The sequence below is a fragment of the Zalophus californianus genome, chromosome 17 (assembly GCF_009762305.2).
Source record: "Zalophus californianus isolate mZalCal1 chromosome 17, mZalCal1.pri.v2, whole genome shotgun sequence".
NCBI classification, from domain to species: Eukaryota; Metazoa; Chordata; class Mammalia; order Carnivora; family Otariidae; genus Zalophus; species Zalophus californianus.
This window is the reverse complement of record NC_045611.1, coordinates 4919002-4945141: the sequence shown is the minus strand read 5'-3', so window position 1 is coordinate 4945141 and position 26140 is coordinate 4919002. Positions and strand designations below refer to the sequence as shown.

The following is a 26140-nucleotide window of genomic DNA, read 5'->3' as shown; positions in this document are numbered from 1 at the left end:
GTTTCACATACATGGAACCAGCACAAATCACTCCTGGATCATCTGCGAACTTGGTACCTGGTAAGATAGGAAATACACCTTACCTTTCTTTGCATTTCCCATTTCTGTGATTATTGCAACCGACAGAGGAAGGATGCCAACCGTATGTCCTGGGTGTCGCCGGGGGCCAGACGCTCTACCTGGCCCTGGGGGACTCGGAATGGCCAACACCTGGCCCTGAGCATGAGTAACAAACTACACCTGCTTCAGGCCCAGCACCTGCGATCCCGCACACCCGTGTGGAATTCCAGCTGTGCTGCTCGGGGCAAGTTGCTAAGCCCCTCTGAATCCTGGTTATCTCACCTTCAAAACAGGGATGATACCAACTTCATCTAGTTGTTGGGAACCACAGAAATGAACGTGGTGCCAAGTGACAAGTTTGGTCCAGGGCCCTGGTACAGTCCACTCGAACCTCAGCCTGACATCACCAGACACAGAGTTTGGTGAAGGCAGCAGACCTACAAGGGTCCATATGACACTCCAACAGGACTTTGAGTCTAGGTTTGTGCCCAGCGAGGGCCCAGAGGAGGAAGGGACTACTTCTAACCCGGGGCCTCTAACAGAGGGACCTGGAGGAGGCATTTCGGCCCGGTCTTAGAAGACAGGAGTTTGCAGGTGGAGACGTAAATTGCTATCAAAATGAAAGACAGGTGTTTTTAAAGTGGTTCATTCTCATGAGTAATGCATTTCTTCTGTTTTTGAGAAATAAGGAAATGATCATTGAGGCAGCAAGGGAGTGTGGGAAAAACAAGGTTAGCCCCACTCATTCCCCCTGTACTCCCCGCCCCTGTTTCACTACAGAATGCCGTTTCCCCTGGGCCCCGCTGAGTCGGGGGCTCCCAAAACATTCCAGGGGACAGTGCAGATCCCATACTGGACCCGACCCCAGGGGACCACAACGACACATCAGCAGTCCGACTCGCTCTGCTGGGAGCCACACACTTCGTGCCGGGCCCCACCCGGCCCTCACAGCTCCTCAGAGAGCCCTGGGATTCTCCTACCTCCCCATAGAAACAGAGACAAGTAGCTCGCCCAAGGTCACCATGTGACAGTCCAGGTCTTTTTCACTCTGACGTCCATGCCTTTTCCTCCCGTGTGACACTGACAATGTACGTGACCCTGCGTGGCCAGGGCAGAGGTCAAGAGCTGACCCCTGGCACTAGACTAGGGTGCAAATCCCAACATAGCCACACACTCGCCCCTGACCTTGGGGAAGTGTTTTGTCTCTCTGAGTTGGTTTGTTGGTTTGTTTTTGCACTGGAATAACAGTTACTTTTTTCTTGGCAAAAAGTCAAATGGCACCTTTTAAAAAACAAAATAGAGATTCTACTTAAGGGTTTGTTTTTTTTTTAATATTCAAGTAGATTTTAAATGATAGAAGTTCTATGAAAACTAAGAAATCTATAGCCTGGAGTTTAATAGGAAAAAAAAGTAAGACAAGGAAAAGATGTATAGCATCCAGCATCTTCTCAGTTTCCCCATCTGTGAAATGGGAATAATCATATTATCAACCTCTCAGGGTTGATGTGAGGGCTGAAAGAGTAGATACAGCACACTCCCTGAAAAGTGCCTGGTGCATAGTAAACACTCAGTTTAGTGTTGGATGCTGCTGTTGATACTATTATATTAAGCGGGCACTGCACCCCTGAGGCTGTTCTAGAGAGACCAGACCCACTGCCTTGTAGGAGGCTTTAGCAGGGCCCACTCCCTGGCATTTCTCAGCAGTCCAGGGTCTGGCTCCCCTACTTTGGCAAAATAAAAATTTGATTTGATGTGATGGACACACACACAGGTGGTTGGGTCTGTTCACGTGACCCAAATTCACAAGGGACTGAAGAAAACCAGAGTCCTTCTCTCTGAACTAAAGTGAGACTGTTCTAGAGGTTTCTTATTCCTCAGCTCCTTTCTCAAGGACCCAGGCTGACCACAGCCTCCCTCGGGTAACAATCACATTGCAAGATCCCCAAAATTGCCTCCATGTCAGGGATGGCAGCTTCCCCTCTCCTCGGCCACACAGCTGTGGGCAGCCCCTGGGGCCTCACCTCTGCAGGAAGAATCTAACCCATGACACCTGGGGTCATCTTTGTTCTATCCTCGGAGGTAACTGTTTCTCAAAATTCAGCCGGTGTCTTCTGACCGCCCTCCAGTAAGTTAGCTGGGAAGCAGCTTAGTGTTGGGGGTTCAGAACAGGGGCTCTGGGCCCACAACCTGACTCTACGACCTTGGTAGCTCTATGGTGTGTGCTTCAGTTTCCTCATCCGTAAGGGATATTACACCTACCGTATTAGGGTCCTCTTGCCACTGTAACAAACTGCCCTAACAGGTTACCCCAAACTGGGTGGGGCTAGAAATGTATTCTTCCCCAGTTCTGAAGGCCAAAAATCCAGAATCAGTCTCACCGGGCCAAAATCAAGGTGAGCCGCACTCCCTCTGAAGACTCTAGGGGAGACTCCTTTGCAATAGTCCAGTCTCTACCTCTTGGTCGCGGGGGCTTCTCCTCTCTTCCCCGCGTCTCAAATCTCTCTCTGCTTCCGTCTTATAAGGACACCCGAGGCTCCACGTGGCGCAGTAATCCAAGAGCCCCTCGCCACCGTAAGACCCTCCCCTCAGTTAGACCTGCAAAGGTTGTGCCCCATAAGGTAACACTCACGGGTCTCTAGGATTGGGATGTGGACATCTTTTCCACCGTGAAGACCGGGACGGTGATTTGCCCCAAACTCGTATTGGTTAAATCGGGTTTGAAATGTTGTTAGAACCAAAGTCGGCCAGCGTATGGCAGAGCTGATGGACTTCGGGCATCTTTACCTGACTGATGAGCCATCGGTTTCCATGTCCCCTCAGGGGCATATATTTCAAAGATTGGTGGGGAATGGCAGCAGAATACTGACCAACAGCTCTCTGGCTCAAGTACAGAAGTGGTTGGAGCACCAGCCATGTGTCCCCGGGACAGTCCCACATGACCCAAGCCACGCAAAGAAATCTGGGTCACGTTCAGTTAGAGTCTCCCTGATAACTGGGATTTTCACTTCTTACCTTATGCACGTTTTGTTTGAACTTCTTAGAATGAGCATGGGTTACCTTTACAACAACCTCAAAAAATAGTAACATTTTAAAATTCTTTGATGGTTTCCCACCATCCAAAACCCAAACAGTGGCTCAGGTTCTTTATAATCCGTCTCACTAAACTCCTATACCTTCAGTGTTCCCTAGAGAAGTTGTGTCCCAACCACAACCATCCACATTCCGGGACATAAATATTCATTCAGCAACTGTCTCTTGAGTGTTGTGTGTGTGCTAAGCAATGTTTTAGGAGCTGGGGTCATGACAGCAAACAGATAACCTTGCTTTTGTGGAGCTTACATTCTAGTGAATGTCTCTGGGTCCATGTATTGATTTGTATTGATCTTTCTTCCTGACTTGTCTGTCCTCTCCTCTGACAACATCCCACCCTTTCCTCTGGTCTTGGCTCAGACACTGCATCTTCTGTGAGGTCCCCAGGGTGACTCTCTATCAGAGGTAATGGCCGTTTCCTCCAAGCATCCGTGCGCCCTGCCCGCACTTTCATAGTGCTTCTCCTACAGGTCTGCACACGGGACACAGCCAGGGCATTAAAGAAATACAACTGGACTTGGACGGCTTTGAACTCTGCCTCTTTGAGAACTGGGCAGATACAATCTCTCTCCTCACAGGCTTGTCATGAGGCACAAAGGAGGTGCATGCACAAAATATTCAGCACAGAGTTGGCGGTCAGCCATCACTTTCTAAATGAACAACGGTAACTGTAATGATGTTTTGGATTTGTTTGAAGAATTATCTGGCCCGGGGGCGCCGGGGTGGCTCAGTCGGCTAAGTATCTGCTTTCGGCTCAGGTCATGATCTCAGGGTCCTGGGATCGAGCCCTGTGTTGGGCTCCCTGCTCAGCGGGGAGTCTGCTTCTCCCTCTCCTTCTGTGCTCACTCACTTTCTCATTCTCTCTCTCTCAAATAAATAAAATCTTAATTAAAAAAAAAAGAAAGAATTATCTGGTACCTAGCATGGGAGCTTTTGCCCACTACTCAGTGAATATTTCTTGAATCTATTCTGAGTACAGCCTGAATGTTGTTTGGGAAATGTTTTTCAGATACTCTGTTTACAAGGACCCAGCAGGCTGGCTGAATATTAACCCCATCAATGGGACCGTTGACACCACAGCGGTGCTGGACCGCGAGTCGCCATTCGTCCACAACAGCGTGTACACCGCCCTCTTCCTAGCAATCGACAGTGGTGAGTAATTTTTAAAATGTCACCAAGTGTATACTTTTCAGTTATAAATGCATTTTTACATTTTACATTTCTTCTGGTAACACCCGGAGGTGTTCTTGGGGAGAATATAAATGAGTGGAGGCAGGGAAGGCGAACATTTAAACATACAGTAGGTCAGTAATACCCCCAAATTCTGGAATTCTCTGGTCTTTGTCCAGTTAGAGGTCAGCGTGGTGAGCTCACTGCTTCGTCTTAGGCAGGTGCCACAGCTAGGAAGGCACATTGCTGCCGTTCATCTTGGCGTCATGCTCTCATCTGCGGGACGGTCCTTTCACTTAAGGCAAGCTGGAAGAAAGTCCCAGAGGACATCACCAAACCTGATGGCTGAATTGTCCCACAGCTTTTACCCTGTTAGCACAGACGACCATGGAAAGACATCAGGTGCACTCAGCTAGGAGCTTCACAATCACAGAACAGTGGCCGTTCATTCAAAAGCTACTAATGCAACATCCACGTGCCAGAATCTGTTCTAGATGCCGGGGATACAGCAGTGAACAAACAAGAATGACTATCCTCGTGCAGCTGATCCACTCATGGAGAAAGGAAGCAAATTGAGTAAAATACATAATACGCTTTTTGGGAAAAAGGGAAACACACTATGTATGTATGAAACCAGGAAACGGAAAAAAGCTAGTGGACAGCAGGGTGCTGCCGTTCTAACGAGGCAGCCCTGGGGAGCCTCGCTGTGGCAGCGACATTTGAAAAAAAAACACAAAGGCAGTGGCTACGGGAGCCCTGAAGTTATCTAAGGGAAGGGCAGGGAGGCCACAAGGACTGGAGCAGACAGAGAGGGTGGGACAGGGAAACAGATGGTGTGGCGTCACGTGGGCCCCACACCACCCTCCGCTTTTCCTGTGGGCGAGATGGGACGCTGTGGCCGAGTGCTGATAGGGCGCAGTGTGACATGATCAATCATGCTGCCCTGTTGAGATCAGACGTGGGGGACAAGGGCACAAGTATGGAGACCTCTTAGGAGACAGGTGACAATCTAGGCATGAGGGTGGCTTGGGCTGATATTAGGGGAGGGGATGAGAAGAAGTCAGAATCAGACACGAAGCTAACAGGATCTGCCATTGGCTGAGATGGGGGGGTCAGAGTTGGTTTGGGGGTATGTTAAACAGAGATGTCCATTGTGTCAAGCACACAAGAAATTTTGCTCTCTCTATTATTCCGAAAAGCCAGTTGTGCATGGCTGAAGATTCGGTTTTGAGTCCCATATATCAAAGTGAATATTCACAGGGCCTTTGGCATGTGCCTTCGTTATACACAATAACGGGTAAACTTAGACTCTCAGACCCCGTCTTCATATGCTGGGCACTCACATGCACACCACCTATGAGATCACGTGTCTGAGAAGTGCACAATCAGGGTGGCACGCAGAAGGCAGACAGGTGGGGTCTGGATAAGGGGCCGGAGAAGGGGTAGAGGTGTCTGAGAACACAGAGCAGAGGAATCAAAACTAGAAGGGAGTGTAGTGTGGGTGGTAAGAGAGGGAAAGAGAAGAGCTGCGTCCACTGTCAGTGAACAAGTGGAAATCTACTTGGATGTGGATGTGGAAAAGTCGTATCTTCAAAGCATCTCAACAACTAGACAAGTCTGTTGATGGAGCCGGCAGCCAAAAGATTGCCTAAGTTCTTGAGGAGAAAACTGCAGGATGAAATAGCCCACAGACACTCATCCACACACACTGTGCTTGACCCTGGAGACTCAGAGTTGAATAATGCATGGTCCTTGTGCTCCGTGCGCTAATGAGTGATTTGGGGAGTTAGGCTGGTAAGCACAAGACCCCAGTGCAATGTCATAACTCTTCTGATGGACTTAAGACCAGAGGAGCCCCTTGTCCAGCCTTGGGGGTGGTCATAGGGAGCTTCTTGGTTAAGGGGCTAGGATTAAGTTGAGAAAAGGTAATGCATTTTTGTAATTCCATTCCCATTTTTTAAAAAAGTTTAATGCCAGTATAGTTAACATACAGAATAATAGTAGTTCTATGTGTACAGCATAATGATGCCACACTTCCCTACAATCCCCGGTGCTCGTCACAAGTGATGAGCATCACCTTCAACCCCGTCACCTATTTCACCCATCCCCCACCTCCCCTCTGGTAACCATCAGTTTGTTCTCTCTACTTAAGAGTCTGTTTCTTGGTTTGTCTCTCTTTTTTTCCCCTTCGCTCATTGGTTTTGTTTCTTAAATTCCACATATAAGTGAGATCATATGGTATTTGTCTTTCTCTGACTGACATATTTCACTTAGCGTTATACTCTCTAGCTGCATCCATGTCATTGCAAATGGCAAGATTTCATTCTTTCCGATGGCTGAGTAGCAGTCCATTGTCTGTCTATACCACATCTTCTTTACCCATTCATCAGTCGATGGACACTTGGATTGCTTCCATATCTTGGCCATTGTAAATAATGCTGCCATAAACATAGGGGTGCATGTAGCCCTTTGAGTTAGTGTTTTTGTATTTGGGGGGTAGTACCCAGTAGTGCAATTACTGGATCATAGGGTAGTTCTATTTTTAAATTTTAGAGGAACCTCCATACTGTTTCCTGGAGTGGCTGCACCAGTTTGCATTCCCACCAACAGTGCATGAGGGTTCCTTTCTCTCCACATCCTCGCCAACACCTGTTGTTGCTTGTGTTTTTGATTTTAGCCATTCTGACAGGTGTAAGGTGACATTTCATCGTGATTTTGATATGTGTTCCCCTGATGTTTTGTGATGTTGAGCATCTGCTCACGTGTCTGTTGGCCATCTGTATGTCTTCTTTGGAAAAGAACGTCTGTTAATGTCTTCTACCCATTTTTAATTAGATTATTTTTTTTAATTAGATCATTTGTTGTGTTGTATCAGTTCTTTATATACTTTGGATACTAACCCTTTATTGGGTATCTCATTTGCCAATATCTTCTCTCAGTCAGTAGGTTGCCTTTCACTTTTGTTGATTGGAAAAGGTAAAGCATTCTAATAGAAGCCTGAAAGAATATGAATCTGTGGCACACTGAGAAAACTTGCATGTAGGCTCCATATGTACGAAGCTAGGAGCAGAGAGGTGGCCAAGCACCCACTGCTCTAAGGTTGATACTAGGTCTTGTGTTGAATGCCTGGCTGCTATCACAGTGCCTGATTTAGAGCACGTGCTCAACAGATCTGGGGAATAGATCCTGAACTAGATCATGAAATGTTCCATATGCTATGCCAAGGTGTTTGATTTGACTATGTTGCTCGCTTGCCTCCGAAATAACCTTTGTCCTTTAGAAAGAAAACCCCCAAGGCAGTAAAGAAAATGCACAATGATGATGTGGGGGGCAGGGAGGCATTCTAAAGCTGTGGCAGAAATCAGGATAAGAGAAGCATGAAGCAGTGAAGTGAGTTTAGTTGAAGTGAGTCTAGAATCAGGAAATACGTTGAAAGCCATAGCCGGTATCTTAGTTGCAGGGGTTAGGGTGTGCCAGGTGACAACAGAAATGGACCAGAAATGATGAGTCTAGAAAATATCTGGAAGGAAGAAACAAGACTTTGAAAAAAATAAGTGCTCAACATAAAGTAGAGAAAGGTGATATTCAGATTTCTAGGCCAGAAACCAGGAATGATTATTCCATTGACAGAAGTGGAATCGGTTTCAAAGGATTGTTCCCATGTTGTCTTTATGGGGTGGATCTTGAGATGATGTCCCATGGGACTGGAATAGAGGTAAGGAGGTTTTTCTTAGAGAGTCGCCTACGCAAAAGAGGTGGGAGCCATCAGAACAGGTAAGTTTTGTGGAAGGAACGGGCCTAGGCGGAAGTGCTAAGGGCATAAACAGTGGGCGACAACAAGCCAAGAATGTTTAAGTGCTGTTTGAATTAAAAAGTGTCAATTATAGATCCGCTAAAGGAATGATTTCAGAGTTCTGTGCTACCTAAAAGTCTCTGTACTTGTAGAGAAAATTCTCAGCTAAGAACAGCATGAAGAAAGGTGGAAATACAGCAAATAGAGTTGTCATGGCCTTATGAAATATTTTGTGCAATTATTCATTAAAAAAAAAAAAACTAGAAATGAATCACACTTTAATTTTTGCCAGAAACAAGAGCCTTCTCTCCAGGTATGATTAGGCAAGCTGCTTATAGACTCTGAGGCTCGGTTTCCACTTCCCTAAGATGAGGAAGATAATTCCTACTTAGAACATTGTTGTGAGAAATGAGAAATAGAAGTGCTGTGCCCTCTACACTCACCATCAAAAGTCACATTAAATGTTCAATAAATGTTAATCTCACCCCAGTGGGGGTTATAGAAAGGAAAGAATGGAGCCACGAATGGTCCTAAGAAAAATACAGTGTGAAATCTACTTCTTGTCCAACTCTTTTAATACTAATATCAAACAAGTAAATTCAAAATCTGGTGTCACAGATGTTTCCAAAAGGACGAAATGTCCCTGAAGATGTAATGATAAATAGAAAACAGGTTGGCATTAATATACACAACCATCGTTAGAGATGATAATCTTGAACAAGGTCCAAAAGACTTAAGAGTAAAAAGAGCATAAATTTAAAAAAAACCTCATAAATCAAAGGAAGTTTTTGTTTAAAGGCTCCTTTTTGTCTCGCTGAAAACTTATCTCTAGGTATTATGTTGAACCAGGAAAAACCAACACTTCCTTATTAGATCAAAGTTAATAGTATAACTGATGTCTCAATTTTAGTCAAAGGAAGCATTTGATTTTATTTAATTTATAGACATTCAATGTATTTGACGGAATGAAAGAATAAGAATTTTTTTTTTTTTTGGTCATGTAACACTAGGAAAGCTAAAGTGAAATAAAATGATTTTCTCCAAACAAGGAGTCACTTAGGAATTTATATCAAAACATGTTGGTAAGAGATATGTCTGTAGGATCTTCCAGGCAGGATGTAGTAGATTACTGTCCCCACTGCAAAAACTAGGAAAATCAGGAGAGATTACAAGAGTCTTTAATTTTAAAGGCATCAGAGAGCCACAGAAGCCAGGAAGCCTTGATCAATGAAAATATCAAAGAGGGAAGAAGCATTCTAAAAAAAAAAAATGCAAGAGAGCCAGCCATTTCTTCTCTCTGGGGACCTTTTCTGATTCTGGGTGAGGGTCAGGCTTGACCCAGGGAAGAGGGCCCAAGATGAAGGGAAATAAACCAGGAATGCTTGCAGTAGTCATGTGGAGCTGGTGTGACAAAGTAAAAACCTGAGGGCCCTAAAACACATGGCTGCTTTTCCCCCATGGACAAATACCCTTTAAAGGACAGTGAAATCTCCTGGGGGTCTCCCAGAAACAAGGACCTAACAGAGGAAGCAAACATACCTTAAACATACAGCCATTGTCTCCTGAAGATATTTGCCAGATTTTAAAGGTACAAAGTGTTGGAGGATGAGATGGCTGGTGCTATAGACTGAATGTTTGTGTCCCTGCAAAATTCATATGTTGAAACCTAATCCCCAGTGTGATGGCATTTGGAGGTAGGGCCTTTGGGAGGTGCTTAGGTCAATCAGATAGAAGTCTTCATGAGCGGGATGAATGCTCTTTTTATAAAAGAGACCTTAGAGAGAGCATCTGCCAGTCCTGCCATCTGAGGACACAGCAAAAAGACTCTATTGAAAACCACAAATCACCTCTAAGAGAAGTTTTAATCCTATTAAATAGAGAGATAGACCACGTTCATGGATTGGAAGTCTCAGTGCCTTTGAAATGTAAATTATCTCCAAACTGACCTGAAGGATTTAATGTGATACCAAGCAGAATCCCAGGTCTTTGTTTTGAGGTGAGGGAGAAAATGTGGATTGTAAAATTCATATGGAAATATAAGGGGCTAAAAATAGCCAAAGCAATCTTGAAGAATAAGTTAGAGGACTTACGCTATTATATATTCTGACCTATTAGAAAAAAAATACTAATTAAAATTATGTGGTGTTTATACAAAGACAGAAAAAAACTGACCAATGACGTAGAATAGTTTTTTTTTTTAAGATTTTATTTATTTATCTGACAGAGAGAGACACAGCAAGAGAGGGAACACAAGCAGGGAGAGTGGGAGAGGGAGAAGCAGGCTTCCCGCGGAGCAGGGAGCCCGATGCGGGGCTCGATCCCAGGACCCTGGGATCATGACCCGAGCCGAAGGCAGACGTTTAATGACTGAGCCACCCAGGCGCCCCAGAGTAGAATAGTTTAGAAGCAGATACACACACATACACAGGGTCCCTGTGTGTGACCAGAACATGGTGGTTGCGGACAAGAAAGCATGGTCTCTGCAATAAAAGTACTGGGTTAATTTAATACACATATGAAAAAAAGTGTATCCTGCCCTTTCTCTTAGACCATATACAATATGTATATCTATGTATATCTATGTATATACAATATACAATAATCAATTCTAAATATATTACAGGCCAAAGTATGGAAGGTAAAATAATACATCTTGTAGAGAAAAACATATGAGAACATATTTGTGTCCTTGACAGAGGCAAAGATTTTTCGTGCAAGACACAAAAGTATCCACCACAAAAAGTGGAAAAAATGGTAGATTATGTTAAAATTAAGAACTTCAGTTCATCATGGGGCACCTGGGTGGCTCAGTCGTTAAGCGTCTGCCTTTGGCTCAGGTCATGATCCCAGGGTCCTGGGATTGAGCCCCGCATCGGGCTCCCTGCTCAGCAGGAAGTCTACTTCTCCCTCTCCCACTCCCGCTGTTTGTGTTCCCTCTCTCACTGTCTTTCTCTGTCAAATAAATAAATAAAATCTTAAAAAAAAAAAAGAACTTCAGTTCATCAAATGATACCATTAAGAAAGTAAAAAGGTGGCAGTGCTGTCAACGCCCCGGCGGAGAAGCTGAGGTCATCATCGAATTTGAAATATTTAAAGTGGATACAAAACTGTTTCCGCAATGCAGACAATTAAGTGTGTTGTTGTGGGCGATGGTGCCGTTGGTAAAACATGTCTTCTGATATCCTACACAACAAAGAAATTTCCATCTGAGTATGTACCCACTGTTTTTGACAACTATGCAGTCACAGTTATGATTGGTGGAGAGCCATATACTCTTGGACTTTTTGATACTGCAGGGCAAGAGGATTATGACAGATTACGACCGCTGAGTTATCCACAAACAGATGTATTTCTAGTCTGTTTTTCAGTGGTCTCTCCATCCTCATTTGAAAATGTGAAGGAAAAGTGGGTGCCTGAAATAACTCACCATTGTCCAAAGACTCCTTTCTTGCTTGTTGGGACCCAAATTGATCTCCGAGATGACCCCTCTACGATTGAGAAACCTGCCAAGAACAAACAGAAGCCTATCACTCCAGAGACTGCTGAAAAGCTGGCCGGTGACCTGAAGGCGGTCAAGTATGTGGAGTGTTCTGCACTCACACAGAAGGGCCTAAAGAATGTATTTGACGAAGCAATACTGGCTGCCCTGGAGCCTCCCGAACCGAAGAAGAGCCGCAGGTGTGTGCTGCTATGAACATCTCTCCAGAGCCCTTTCCGCACAGCTGGTGTCAGCATCGTACTAAAAGCAATGTTAAATCAAACTAAAGATTAAAGATTAAAATTCTTTTTTGCAATAAAAAAAAAGAAAGTAAAAAGGTAATCTACAAAGTAGAAGATACTTGCAATACAAAGAAATCCTACAGTCTGTAAGCAAAAGACACAACCCAAAGCAAAATGGGGGAGGAACTTGAACAGGTACTTCACAACAAATGGCAATAAACATAGAAGAGATGCACAACTTCATTAATCAAAGAAATAGAAATTAATTTACATAGATATAACTTAAAATACAAATTAATCAAGAAAATACAATGAAATGCAGCAGCACTGTGGCATACCTGCAAAATAGTTGAACTGGTAAGATGAAACATACCAAGAGTTGGCAAGGATGTAAAATAATTGGAAGTCTCCTATCAGGCTGGTGGAAGGGTAACTTGGTACAATCACTTTGGAAACTGAAAGTATCAATGAAGGCTGAACCTTTGTTCACCCTATGATCCAGGAATTACACACCTACCTATTTATCCAACAAAATTGTGGCTGTGTGTTCACCAAAATGCACGTGCCAGAATGTGAATAACAGCATTATTCATAATAGCCCCCAAACTGGAAACTATTCAAATGCCCCATAAGAGTAGAATAAGTCAGTTGTGGAACGTTCACCCAAATGAGTCTCTATGACATAGAGAATGAACGATCTGCAACTCTTCACAGCAACATGGATGAATCTCACAAACATAATATTGAACCAAAAAAGGCTGGGTCCGAAGACCACATCCTGAATGGTTCCATCTATATAAAGCTCAAACACAAGCAAAACTAATCATCACTGCTAGATTACCCGGTGGATGTGTTTCCTGATCCTCTAATATTGGACTACATGGGTGGGTTCAGATTGTGAAAACTCTTCAAGCTGTATATTTATAGAAACATAAGTGTTTCTGGGGCACCTGGGTGGCTCAGTTGGTTAAGCAACTGCCTTCGGCTCGGGTCACGATCCCGGAGTCCTGGGATCGAGGCCCACATCAGGCTCCCAGCTCAGCAGGGAGCCTGCTTCTCCCCCTCTGACCCTTTCCCCTCTCGTGTTGTTTCTCTCTCTCTCTCTCTCTCAAATAAATAAAATCTTTTAAAAAAATTAAAAAAAGAAACATAAGTGTTCCTATATTTCAATAAAAACTAAACAGAAAAACACACAACTACACAGAGAGTGTGTACCTGGTCCACTGTACCTTCCCCAGGAGGGCTGTAACCATTCATGTATTCTCCAAGTACCTGTGTACCCTAGAGATAGACTCTCGGCTTCCTACCACTCTATGGAAGGACAGTCTCAGCTGCTGATGGGTTGATACTCCAGGAAATGTGAGAGTCAGGTTGTCTGCAGAGGGAACAAAGCAAAGCTCACATTCTTGGGTCCCCACGATCCTTTGCAAAAGGCAGAAGTACTACCATCTTATTTTTCTACACACAGCCCTGCTTATCCAGTTGAGAACAATGACAAGGCAGCACCAATACAGAATTTTCTTTTAGGTGCCTCTTTGAGACTAGAGACTGAGATCAGGTTGGCGGAATATAAAAAGACAGTCAGAAGCAGGGCTGGAAACCTTTCTGCAGTTAACAGAAAGAAAAAAAAAAAATTCTTTGGACCTATTTGCTTGGGGCCCCAAAGCCAGTCTATATAGATCCTGGAATCATGCATCACAATAGTATCGACAAGGCCCAGGTTTAGACAATTTGGGGAGGAAAGGCATGTTAGTCCTTCCCTACGAATAGAGGCTAGGTTGTATCCCACAGGACAGTCAAGGATGTACAAGGCACTTTTCATAAATTGTTAACAGTCTCAATGAGTTACAAGTCACCTAACAATGCGGTTCCGTTATAACTGAAATGCTTCTGTTTTGCTAAAAGCAGAACTGGCTGCAGTTAAGTGATTAGAAGTATAAAGCATTTAATCCTATAGACTAATAAGGTATGACCTTTCATGTTGGCAAGCATTTTATCTTTGGAGATGAATATCATCGTTTACCTTATGTGGTCCAGATTTTCTGAAAAGGTTAAGACAGTGCCTTCAGAGCACAGGAACTCTTCTGTTAAAGACTTCAATGAACACAGAATTGTTGGAGGGAGGGATAATAACTGTTAAGGAAAATACCAAGATGGAGAGAGAACATTCAGGAATGCAGTAAGATGGAATCCCTTTGGGGATGTGCTGACAATAGGGCAAGCAGCAGCAATTAGCACTGGGCCAATCCCTGTGTGATTATCGCTCCTGCTCAGGTAATCACCAGAAAGGCCAAATGTTAGTCTCACTGTCTTATGTGGGCTGAAAACTGTCACAAGCAATTTCTCCTAAGAGTTCTGGAATCCCACAGGGGATGGTCATGGGCAGGAAAGGCAGAACCGGCTGCTGATTCCCAGCTCGCCATCTTTTGCTCAGAATTCTGTTAGGCTGGACTTCCTTTCTTCTTCTTACCTCTAACCTCATCTTTCTCCCCCTCCTTCTATTCTGAAATTGTATATGCCTCAGCATTCCATGAGTGTTACTGATGACTCTTAGGTCCTCAGAGAAGATCGAAGTTGTGACTCCAAACACAAAGACAAATATTTTGCTTCAGTTGAGTCCAAGTGCCCTCTCTCCCAGCACCCATTGCTATGCAGAGAGTTTAAAGGCAAAAGGAGGCGGGGGGGGGGGGGGACCCATCCTAGTTCTTCCTGGAGCTCAGTGCATATGAGATAGTTGGAGCCAGGAAGCCCATACTATCTTCAGCATCCATATTAAGTCTTGCTATGATGATCGAAGTGGCTCGTTCCCTATCTATTTTCATTTTGAAGACTAGAGAGAAGGATAACATAAAAACAAGACAAATTATCACTAAACTCGGCAGCATGTTCTCATGACTTAGCAACTTGTATAAAGTATATTTGAGTCTGCCAGTGAAAAATGTGAGGTGGGTTCCCAAGAAGACACAGATATAGAACCAGGCAGAACAGCTGTAAGATTAAAATGGAATCCACTGAGATAATGATTTTTCATAGGCTAAGATACATCATGTCCCAACCTGCCTTTTCCTTCAGTCCCCCGTGTGACAGACTCAGAATTGAAATACTGTGCAAAGTACATTTAGATTGACTAAAAGCGGGGGAAAAAATGTTGTTCAGCCCCACCGTGAAATGCCTACCAAAAAGCAAGAGCCCCCAACTAGGGACGGGGGCGGGGGGGTGGGGCAGGGACCTGATCTTCAAACAGATGCCTAGATCTGTGGTCTTTGTCTTTTTGTGGATCCACCAAGTTCTAGATTGCATGGGGGATGCAGTAAGATCATTTAGATTAATTCTACTTAAAATATGCTAGTTTGGATAAAATCAAGCCATTAGTTATGATGGCAGCCCAATTAAGTCAGTTTAACGCCCCTTATCTCAGCTGTTATCGTAAGTGAGGAAGAAAAATAAATTGAAGACCGAGCCATCATTCCTCGTTACTTCAAGTACCAGTAAAATATCAATCACGTTGAAAATACTAGCTTCAATTTTGTCACTGACAAAATGGCCCAATAAAAATCTCCTGAGATCTTGTAATAGAGAGATTGCACCCAGAGTTTGCTGACAGCACGCATAGTCTGTGGAGAGAGGAGGGGCCCAGCGCTCTGCTCTATCTGGACATGAGCCAGCTTCCCAACTTCCTTGGACCACCATAAGTGCGAGACTTACGCTTTCTCCGCCTCAGTTTCCCTCCCTGCTGGGTTGTTGTAAGGACTGGAAACCATGAATGCAAAGTTCCCGGCATCTCGTGAAACACCTAACAAAGAGTTAAGTCAACTGACTTGAACTGAGTTAAGGACTGATCTTCTAAACTTAGCGTTTCAAAACCACTTCACTGGTCTGAGGCCAAGTAGAAAACGTCACCTGACGACAGCCCTGGGGGAGGTCTGAGCATTTTTCTAGGGAAGGGATGGGCCACAGGGCCCTCTACTCAGAGTAGGGCCATAAGAAAATTGGCAGAACATGCCGCCTTCCTCGTGGGCATCATGCCTCCATCTGAATGGGGGAGATTTAAGGCAATACTCTACTGACAGGAGGACATTTCCATGTTGACCAGCCAAATCAACTCTCTTAAGCATAATGCTTTCACACATTCATTGGGAAAAGAAACCAATGTGGGCACCGAAATGCTGGCCATCTTTGTCAGCTCAGTTCATCGTGCCCAAGTGTCTCTTAGCTAGTTCTCCTCTATAGTCCCCATTTCCCAGTTTGGGGATGAGCAAGGCCAGCCAGAAGCCATCCTCCTGAGGCTCATACACCACGGATCCCAATCCCGCTGTGCTGTGCGCTCAGGCTCCTGAGTCCAGCCCTCCAGCCCCTGCTCCCCTGTCCCCACAACACTGGCCCCCAGCTGCTCTTCCTGCGCCCCCAAGCCTCGTGCAAGTCCTCCCCTTCCGTGCCTGCAGCACTGTCCTCTGCTTTTACCAAAGCCGCTCTCCTGCTTTAAAGTCTTTGAACGGCTTCCCACAAAACAACCATACGATTTCCTCCTCCCAGAACAACTTCTCCCTCTCCAAAAGTATCCCCATCTCCTGTACGTCTCCTCCCAAAGCCTTCTGATCTACCACCAGGCAGTACGTTATTCCACGCCACAAGCTCTCACATCTTCCCACCCTTGATGGCGCCGTCCTGCAGCTGTTTACGTATCTGTTCCTGCCCAGGGGCCGCTGATTTCCGCACAGGTACGTACAGCCAGGCACAGGGCAGAGTCCACGTACATGATTACTGATTGAATGAATGAAATGAGAACAGCCTGTTTAACCATGGCCTCCAAATGAACTCTTCGCCTCTTTTGTATTCCTTTTCCCTAAAGTTAGTAAAGTGGAAACACACCGAAAAAAGCCAAAACGTTGAATTTTTTTAAAGACGGCCCAGACTTCAGATTACCGTCTTCTGTGAAAGAACGTTCAAGTTTGAGTTGGGCAAATAATTGCCTCGGTTCTACCTTAAGTGTTACCCATGGAAACCTGGCAGTATATTTTGCAAATCTATTTTCTGGCCAGGTTCTGGGTTGGCTTACTATTAATTTTTTTTTTAAATGTGCAATGACATTGGCAAGGTCTCCATTAACAAAGCAATTTTCTAAATGTTTATGAATTTAAAAGCAACGCGATTCTTGGCTTATGGGGCACAGGCCAAAACAGATTGGTAAATACTGATGCTGAAAAGCCAAAACAAATAGAACACGGGCTGAACACAACAATACAAAAGATCATCTTTTCTAGAAGAACCCTGGTTTACGCTCACTTTTAAGCACAGGTGCAAGTAAATGTAGAAGCCTGTTCGTATGAAGTAAAAGATGTGGCATTTATTTGCTCACAGGTGCTTAGTGGAGGGAATTTGGGGCGTAGTAGAGTGCGGCACTCACACCTATTTCCCCTACAAACAAGCCTCAGAAACCAGCCGGGGTGCCCGCATTCTCTCAGGAGCCCACATCTAAACTCTTATTAAATCAACACATCCTCCTGATTTTCCTCCCAAAATGGAGTCCTCAAGCTTCCTTGAGACATCAGCTGAGGTCTCTCTCTCCTTGTCACTGGTTGTGGGCTCCCTGCCCTGAGCCCCAGTTCCATAGACCCCATCCTACACACCCTTCATGCCTCCCCTGGGTGGGACAAGGGAGGCCTGGAGTACAGGCAGGGTCACAGAGTAGAAGCAACATAGAGATGGAAACCTATGGAAATATATACGATGCATGTTTGGAAAGAGCAATTCATCATTAGCTTTTTCAAGTCAACCTAAATGAATTCAAAATCTACTGAGTGCCTGTTATATACCAGGCTGGAGAACAGTCCTGATACTCAGAGCCCATGGGGCTCAGGAATGAGCTTCCTGCTTCCCACCCACCCCACCCCTTTCCTGCATTTTAGTCTTCCTGTAGGCCAACTCACTTTCCTGTTCCCCATATAAAACCACTTGGCACTCATGATTCCCAAGGTAGGACCCATGCTACATGCCTCTAGACCCAGCTCAGGGAGACCAGTGTGGGACCAGTGATTAGAAAAATCTCCTGCTTCCCTATATTTTGCAGAGCTAGCTCTGAAAGTCCTTGGTCAGATCCTAATGCTCTGTGCATACAAAGCCAGCCCATCCAACGGTGGTGAGACCAGGGACCCTACTCCTCTGAGGCGACTCTCCTGAGAACATGCATTTGGAGCTTTGCAACATGTGAAGACATGGTCCCTTCCATGCAGATGTTCACAGCAGCATTATTCCTATCAGACAAAAAGGGGAAACTACCCATACGCCCATCAAAACATGGTCTGGCCCTGGAATGCAGTATCATTCAGCCATAAAAAGGAAGGAAGTGATTCACGCAACAGCATGGATAAACCTCAAAACACGATGCCAAGTGAAAGAAGCCAGACACGAAAGGCCACGTACTCTATTTTGCCCAGAAAACACAAATCTGTAGAGAAAGGAAGTACATCAGTGGTGGCCTAGAGCTGGAAGTAGGTATGGAGAGTTAGTACAAATGGGCCCAGGGTTTCTTTCTTTGGGGTGATGGAAGCAAGGTTCTAAAATTAGGTGGTGGTGATAAGCACACCCCTGTAAATTTCCCAAATATAAATTCATCGTAAAAACAAATAAAAGAGTGAGAGAAAAGAAAAGAGAATCGGTGAAATATTTTTAAATCCCTGTATAACTTTTGAATTTATATTTCTGTTTCTGGTTATTATAATGGTCATGGTTATTGTAAAGAAAATTTACAAAAGAAAAGTATTATTTTAATGTTAATTACCTGGAGAGATAATCACCATTTAGGCTTTGGTATATTTCTTTCTAATCTTTTTCTATTTCTAATTATATATTTTTAATTAGGATTACACTATGTTTTTAGTTGTGTCTCTTACTAACAAGATATAAAGTATATATATGTTTAAAACATCTGAGTGATGGATCCTATCAGAAAAATCTCAGTATTTTCTGGCTAAAGTGGAAATCCTGTTTGGTCAGGATTCTGAATAAGATCAAATTAAAGAAAATACCTATGAACCAAGGTGTCCCAGGCCAGCTGCCTGAACAGCTGCCTGCTCCAAGCACTCAGCCCTACTTACAGGGTCTGCAGTACCTTCAGTATGGAGGAAGGTCTGTTTCTCTGGAAGCAAGACCATGACCTTCATCAAATTCCCAAAGGGGAACCCACCTCCCATTCCATTTAAAACCCACTGCCAGGCATGGTTCCTCTCTCCAGGGCCCTTCCTTCTCTTAACCTATAAAGACAGAAGCCCATGCAACCGCAGGCAAATCCCTCCACTCATTTGGAGGGTGGACGTCCTCTGATCCGTAAGCAGCTCCCCTGAGAACGTGGCCCATGGGCTCCTCTGGGGGAGCTGCAAGGAGGAGAAATCAAAATTCTAGCTCCATATCCTAGGAGTTTTGCTCAAATTGAGGCTTTGCCCCTATTGAAGTAGAAAATCCCTAAAGGAGGGCCCAGTTTCCATCATGCTTTGGTTCTGTGTGTCATGAAACCCAGAAGTTCCAATATTTCCTGGGCCGCCGGAACTACTGGAGCCAAATGGGCTTGTGAAGAGTCATATTTTGAATTGCCTCTGAATTTTGGATGGTGATTTTTTTCTCCATCCTGTGATGTAAACTGGGAGAGACTATTTTCCTGAGAAGTTTGAGAGTCCGGTCTTCACCTTATCCATGAAAAAAACAAGCTCATTTTCCTTGATTTCAGAAGAAGACATCACCAGACTGGCCTGGGAATAGCACACGGGGAAATGAAGACAGTCGTATAATTAAGTTCACGAGAGGCCGATTCTTACGGCCGTATTTCAAATACTCATAATGCCTTTTCATCCATTCTACCAAATGACGGCACTTCATAATATATTCAGAGCGAAAAAATATAATGGATTCCTCGGAGATATTCAATTATTCAATAAAAAAAAGGGAAAATAATTTTTCAGTAAAGAAATTCAACCAAATGGCTAAAGCTGACAGTGAAAAACCAACCTCAAAGTAATTATGCATTTCTTTTGAGTTCTTGCTCCAACAAAAGTTGATGACGGGCCGCCATTAGAAATAGCCATCCTTCTGCTGATGGATGACGGTGGTGTTTCGATGTTAGCAGATATTTATTGGAATGTTTACTCTGAAACTGTCATTGGGTGTTGATATATAACATCAAGTTCCACCAGCCGCGCTAAAAAATGTCTATTCTCACTTCTTCATGACTCACTGCTCAGCGACCTCCAAGCTGGTTTCTTCCCCATCAGTGGACGCCTCTCCCACAGAAGTCACCAGTCCTCTTCTCCTCGCAAAATCACATGGCTTCTCTTTACCCCTTCTCCTGTGGGGCATCACGACCCATTTCACAGCTGTTCATTGCCTCCTCTTCCAATTTGCGTCCCCTCTGTCTTCTGCAAACCACCAGCTGTGCTTTCCTAGGCCCCCACCCCCCTGCCCTTCTGCCCTATCATGTTGGGTAACCTGATTGGCTAGGACCCTTTCAAAGCATCTGTGCGGACAGGTCCTCAGTCACTACCCAGTGCTGGCAAGTCTCCTAAGCTCTGCGTGCTTCTAGACGGGTGCACTGAATCTGAGGGGCTGTTAGCACAGTTGGAGCTGAACTCATGTCTTTCCACTCCCCACTACTTTCTGTTTTGGGGAGTTCCTCCCCCCCCACCCCCCCGCCCGGCAGCCTCATCCAAGTGCCTGATCACCAAAACAAGACACTTCTTTCTTATTCAAACTGCTCACATCATGCTTCAATCTGTTGCTGGTCTCCCTGCCTCCAGTGTCCAACATCTCCTGCCAATACCACGTGTGTTTCTAAAAATCAGATCAGATTGACCCACTGCCTCTCTGAAAAACCTCCGGTGACTTCGTGTGGTCCGGAGACTCAGTACCAGCAGCTGGTTGTGAAAGTCAGGCCCCATGCTCTCCCAGACATCTCAGGGCTTGTCTCCTTGCTCCTTCCATCCACTCTAACAGCCCGTGATGGCGCCAGGTGACATGGCCTGCACCCACGTAGGCCAGGAGAGAAGTCTTGAGCCACAGCCAGTCTGAGTGTTGGCAGATGTCTTATGATCCTCCCAGAACAGTAGGCACAGGAGACTTGTAGGAGCTGTGATAGTCCATTTCCCACTGGCCTCCCTGGGTCCCCCGGGAGGCTGTCACCGGACAGCTTCTCACGTCCTTCTGGGCCAATGAGGGATGAGGCTTCCTGCCTGGCCCTCCGAGGGGCCCAAAAGTGCTGGGAAGCAGCTTCCAAGTGGCCCCTCAGCAACAGGGCTGGAGATACCTGGCCCCGTGTGCTTAGTGTCACCTGCCCAAGGGCCACCTCTGCCTACTCGCCCTTTTACTGTCTAGGTCAGGGTGGAATAACCAGCCTGAATCTGGAAAGGACTCGCCATGTCTTCACCGGCAGAATCTGTCAGACCTCGCCTTGTCTTGCCCTGGACACATGCACCCGGTGCTCAAATACTCACTACCCTGCGAACCCCCATGTGATTCAGAACTCAACTCGAAACTTGATGAGCGTTTCCAGAAATAAAGTGTGAGGTGAAATAAAATTGGGCTTGGAAGTGCACCTGAGGATAGGAAAAATAAAATGGAGCCAGACCTCAGGTTAGGCATAAAATTAGAGTACCGGATTTGAGAGGTGCGCCGAATCCTTTTTGGAATAGGGCAAATCTGTATGCTTGCGATTTGTGGCCTGCGAATTTGGATCTAACTTTTCTCAGAGAAATTAGGAACTGTTAGTGAGTGCTTGGTCCCAAGAGAAAACCTCTGATACCTAGATGATTAAAAATAAATTTAGGGAAAGGTAAATAAACTCACTCTGAGTCTTCAAAACCTGGATTAGCTCTCTCTCTCTCTCTCTCTGCAGTCATCTACCCAGTTAGAGCTTTTTCATACATACAAAACCCGGTCTTCTCTCATGAGGCCTCCGTCCTCCGTGTACCATCAACACCTGTGAACACCTGGCTATTTAGATAAAAGGTTTCCTTCGCTAAGTGAGAAAAGGCCCTATTTATTATACCCGTTCTTTGCTTTCAGGGTGTTAGGACGGCTTGTGTGCTAGAAGCTTTGCATCCTAAGTTAGGTAAAGGCGGAAGAATTTAAATCAAAAGTTCTATAGATGAGAAAAGGCCACTAGACTTGATACAAATACGCAAGCTATTCGGTCAGTCCTGTTCGAAGCCTATTAGCGATAATAAAGGTGTCAAGTGCCCTGGAGGAGGGCACTGTGGCAGATCGCTCTGGCCTGGGCCCAGCTGCCTGCTAACCTCTCCCTCCTTCCCCGTAGGCAACCCTCCTGCTACTGGGACCGGAACTTTGTTGATCACCCTGGAGGACGTGAACGACAACGCCCCCTTCATTTACCCCACAGTCGCGGAAGTCTGTGATGATGCCAAAAACCTCAGCGTCGTGATTTTGGGAGCATCAGATAAGGACCTTCACCCCAATACAGACCCTTTCAAATTTGAGATCCACAAACAGGCTGTTCCCGATAAAGTCTGGAAGGTCTCCAAGATCAATAGTAAGTCGGGTTACACGTTCGGTGGCTGCTCCTTTGGCTTTGAAGCCCCGTTTCCCTGGCTTGTCTTCCTTTCCCACACTGTCCCTCCCTCCTCCTCTCTCCTTTCCTCCGTGCTCTGCATCTTATGCCCTCCATGCTGCACTGGTAGAACAATCTTTGTAGAGTCTTAGCCTCTAACCCTCCATCTTGCACTTTACGTGGGAGACCTCCGCGAAATCAGCTGTATCTTTGCAATAACCGTGGCTTTGATGTTCGACCATGACATTGTCACGCATCTGTCCTGTCCTTCACCTATGAGACTTGCAAGCCAGGTCCCTTTCTACCAGCCTTTCCATGTGGGAGGGTGGAATTCAAAACTCGGCCTGACATTTTCCCCACGTGATGAATTAGGCGGCATCCCTATATCCACAAGCACCCGCTTCCCTCCCTGTGGCAAATGTGAGCTCACCACGAAGTTCACCTTGGTTTGCAATAAAGTAAAAAACCAGAACACACGCACTGGATGTACACTCTCTCCAGTAGCGAACTTCCCCTGCAACTGACCCAGCCAGGGTACCCTCCTCATCCACCAGCGGTAGAATTTTCGAGGGGGATTGGGAATTACTAATTCCATTAAGTCTTGAAAATGGGTTGTACAATTGTGCATAAAATTTTCTATTAAAAGATCTCATATGTATTGAATGGCCTTATCTCATATCTCATTTTATTAGTGCCTTCCTCTTGTTCTTGATTCCATTTGCCTGTTTGTCTATTTTATTGCTTTTTAAAGAATGAGTTCTGTTATGCTGATTACTTTTAATTAAAACAGCCCTCCTCTTGTCTGAGGGGTTAGCACGCTTCCTTTGCTAGTTTTTGCGGCTACAGTGGATTGGAATAACCACCACCAGCTCTTTCCAGAGAGTCCCAGCTGGAACTTTCTTACTCAAGTTTCTCGTCCACATGAGTGAGATGGGAAGATTGTTCCTTGCATTAACCCATCACGCAACTGGGGTGACTACACACGTTGGTTATTTCTGTTGCTTCTCCTTCTGGTCAGGATGACACTTCGCCTGTTTCTGTTTTCGTGTTGTTGCTCTGTTTTCCTCATGGTTTTATTTAAGAGATAGATGACTTTTCAGTTCTTTTCCTGGTCCCAGTTTTGGTATTTTTTTTTAACACCTAGCACTGTTCATGCCCAGAGAGGGGAGAGTCAAAAAAAAAGGGCGGGGGGATGGCACCTGGGTGGCTCAGTCAGCTGGGCTCGTGTCATGATCTCAGGGGTATGAGGCTGAACCCCGCATCGGGCTCCACGTTCATTGTGGAGTCTGCCTGAGATGCTCCTTCTCCCTCTGCCCCTTCCCCCACTCGTGGGCTCCCTCTCTCTCTTTCTCTCTAAAAAAAAAAAAATCCCTAGTCATCTGAGTTACTGAAAAGATAAGAGCCCGAGGCTAAACACAGGGGCCAGGTGGGGTGGCCACTTTTGCATGCTGCCCAAGGCCGGGCTCATAGCACACACTCCCACCGAACAGAGGCCGAAATGCCCCTGCTGGGGTGGTGTGTCCCATTCCCACCCAGATCTAGAGCTGTGGCTGAGGACCAATATAGCTGTAGGCTATGGAACCTGTCCCCATGGCCACACCCAGGGGTTGTGTCCACGTTTAGAGTGAGTAGATGGTTTTGGAGTGGTTGTTGTTTTTTTTCTCTTTTGGTCTAAGAATTTATTTTGATTATTTGACTCTGGATTCTTAAAAATGCTTTCAGCTGATCATTTCATTTTTTTCTCTTTTTTACTTTTTTGCACCTTCATTGTAGTGTAGTTAACAAATAAAAATTGTATATAGTTAAGGTGCACACTGTGATGATGGGAAAATGGGTTTTTAAGTCAGTTTTTCTGGATGTCGAATGTGATCTTGGCAAAGATAGTTTTATCGGCATAATAAATCTGCAGGGAGGAGTTCTTAGTAGGCTGTCACCTTCACAAAAGTGAGTCCCCTTGAAATAGATTATCACAGGGCGCCTGGGTGGCTCAGTTGGTTAAGTGACTGCCTTCGGCTCAGGTCATGATCCTGGAGTCCCAGGATCGAGTCCCGTATCCGGCTCCCTGCTCAGCAGGGAGTCTGCTTCTCCTTCTGACCCTCTTCCCTCTCGTGCTCTCTATCTCTCATTCTCTCTCTCAAAAATAAATAAATAAAATCTTTAAAAAAAAAAAAGAAATAGATTATCACAGCACTGAACCACAGGACTCCTCGGCCATGGAATGTTCTATCCGGCACCATTGGATGCCACAGCCACCAGCCACACGTGGTTGCTGGACACTTGAGGTGTGGCTAGCACAACTGAGGAGATGAGTTTGAATTTTTAAGGAATTTAAGTTTAAACGTGCCCATGGTTATGAACCAACACACAATGCCTGATTGGTGTGGTTTTCATCGCCAAAACCTCACCCTTTTATTCGGGAAAGTCTAACCCTCTCTCACGAAGGTCCTCCTTGCCTCCCCCAGATACGCATGCCCTGGTAAGCCTGCTTCAAAACCTGAACAAAGCCAACTACCACCTGCCCATCATGGTGACAGATTCAGGGAAACCACCCATGACGAACATCACAGACCTCAGGGTACAGGTGTGCTCCTGCAAGAACTCCAAAGTGGACTGCAACGCGGCGGGGGCCCTGCACTTCAGCGTGACCTCAGTCCTGTTCATGTCCCTCTTCAGTCTGGCTTGTAAGTAGCCCACCTCGGGCGCATGCACAAGTGTGAACACCTAACTTCCCCCGAGCCCCTGTTTTCCATAGAGCGTTCCAAAAAATTCATTCCCGAGGAAGCATTCATTCTTGGTTTATGCCTGTATAATAGTGTTTTGTGTAAAAGTGTTCCAACTACTGTTGGAAGGCATCTTCACGTCCCCCCGCCAGCCAGTCTGGGGAGTTGTGCAAAGACATTCAGGGCAACCCACAGACCAGGTGACGAGAAAACGCCCTGCTGATGACACCAAATTTAAGCTAATAAGAACATGCCACGTTAGGGAACTGGTCTACCAGAGCCTTATTTCTCTCTGCATTGTGCAGAAGAATCTTCAGCAAGGTTAAAGTAGGTACTCTGCCTTTTTAAGAACAGTCATGAGAATTCACGGAGGGAGGCTGGGCTGTAGGAAAAGAGATAAATGCATAATTCATACTTTTTTTTCCCCGCTGACTGGTAGTAATGGCTGTAATATAATGAAGCGTTATTTTAAACAAATGAATTGTTATGCTGAGTAATATAAAGTGAGCATAAAATGAATAGATGTGTGTATCAGATATTTCCTATGCATGGAGTACTAGCCCAACGTTAACCTTAGCAATTATGCACATGTAGGTAAGGCCGTTCGCGTCTTCTTGGGCTTTGGTATTTATATTTTGAGAAGTGTAAGTGTGAATTGGGAACTTGAGAAATTGCTTATTGGGGGAAAAAAGGAACAGAAGTTATGACTTCCCAGTGACAGTGGTAAGTGGGGTCAACAGGAAGTCATACATTCCAACCTCAGACATTCACTGTGTATAAAGCTCTGTGCTGGGCCAGCATCCTGGGGCGGAGCTAAGGAGAACATCTTACAACGAGAAGTGTCTCTTTGGATGGATGAATGGGATGGAAGGACAAATGGATGGATGGACAGATAGAAGGATGGATGGGTGAATGGATGGATAGAATGGATGGATGGATGGATGGATGGATGGATGGATGGATGGATGGATGGATGGATGGGTGGGTGGTTGGGTGGGTGGATGGATGGATGGATGGATGGATAGATGGATGCATGGA

At 45.2% G+C, this 26140-nt stretch overlaps 2 protein-coding genes across 3 annotated transcripts in view; both read left to right on the top strand.

The window, feature by feature from the left end:
- The window catches only part of CDH13 (cadherin 13), a 1022481-nt gene that overhangs the window by 985602 nt on the left and 10739 nt on the right, over positions 1-26140 (top strand). For both annotated transcript variants that reach the window (XM_027619214.2, XM_027619213.1), the window contains 3 exons: positions 4160-4302; positions 22131-22364; positions 24845-25063. In XM_027619214.2, coding sequence (XP_027475015.1) covers positions 4160-4302; positions 22131-22364; positions 24845-25063 — 596 coding nt within the window. The remainder of the gene's footprint in view (positions 1-4159; positions 4303-22130; positions 22365-24844; positions 25064-26140) is intronic.
- LOC113936173 (cell division control protein 42 homolog) lies at positions 11154-11891 on the top strand. Its single transcript, XM_035725261.1, has one exon. The coding sequence runs from the start codon at positions 11232-11234 to the stop codon at positions 11805-11807; it is 576 nt and encodes a 191-aa protein (XP_035581154.1). The 5' UTR covers positions 11154-11231; the 3' UTR covers positions 11808-11891.

Coding starts and splice junctions, on each gene's coding strand:
- LOC113936173 (XM_035725261.1), top strand. CDS start 11,232: ATGCAGACAATTAAGTGTGTTGTTGTGGGCGATGGTGCCGTTGGTAAA.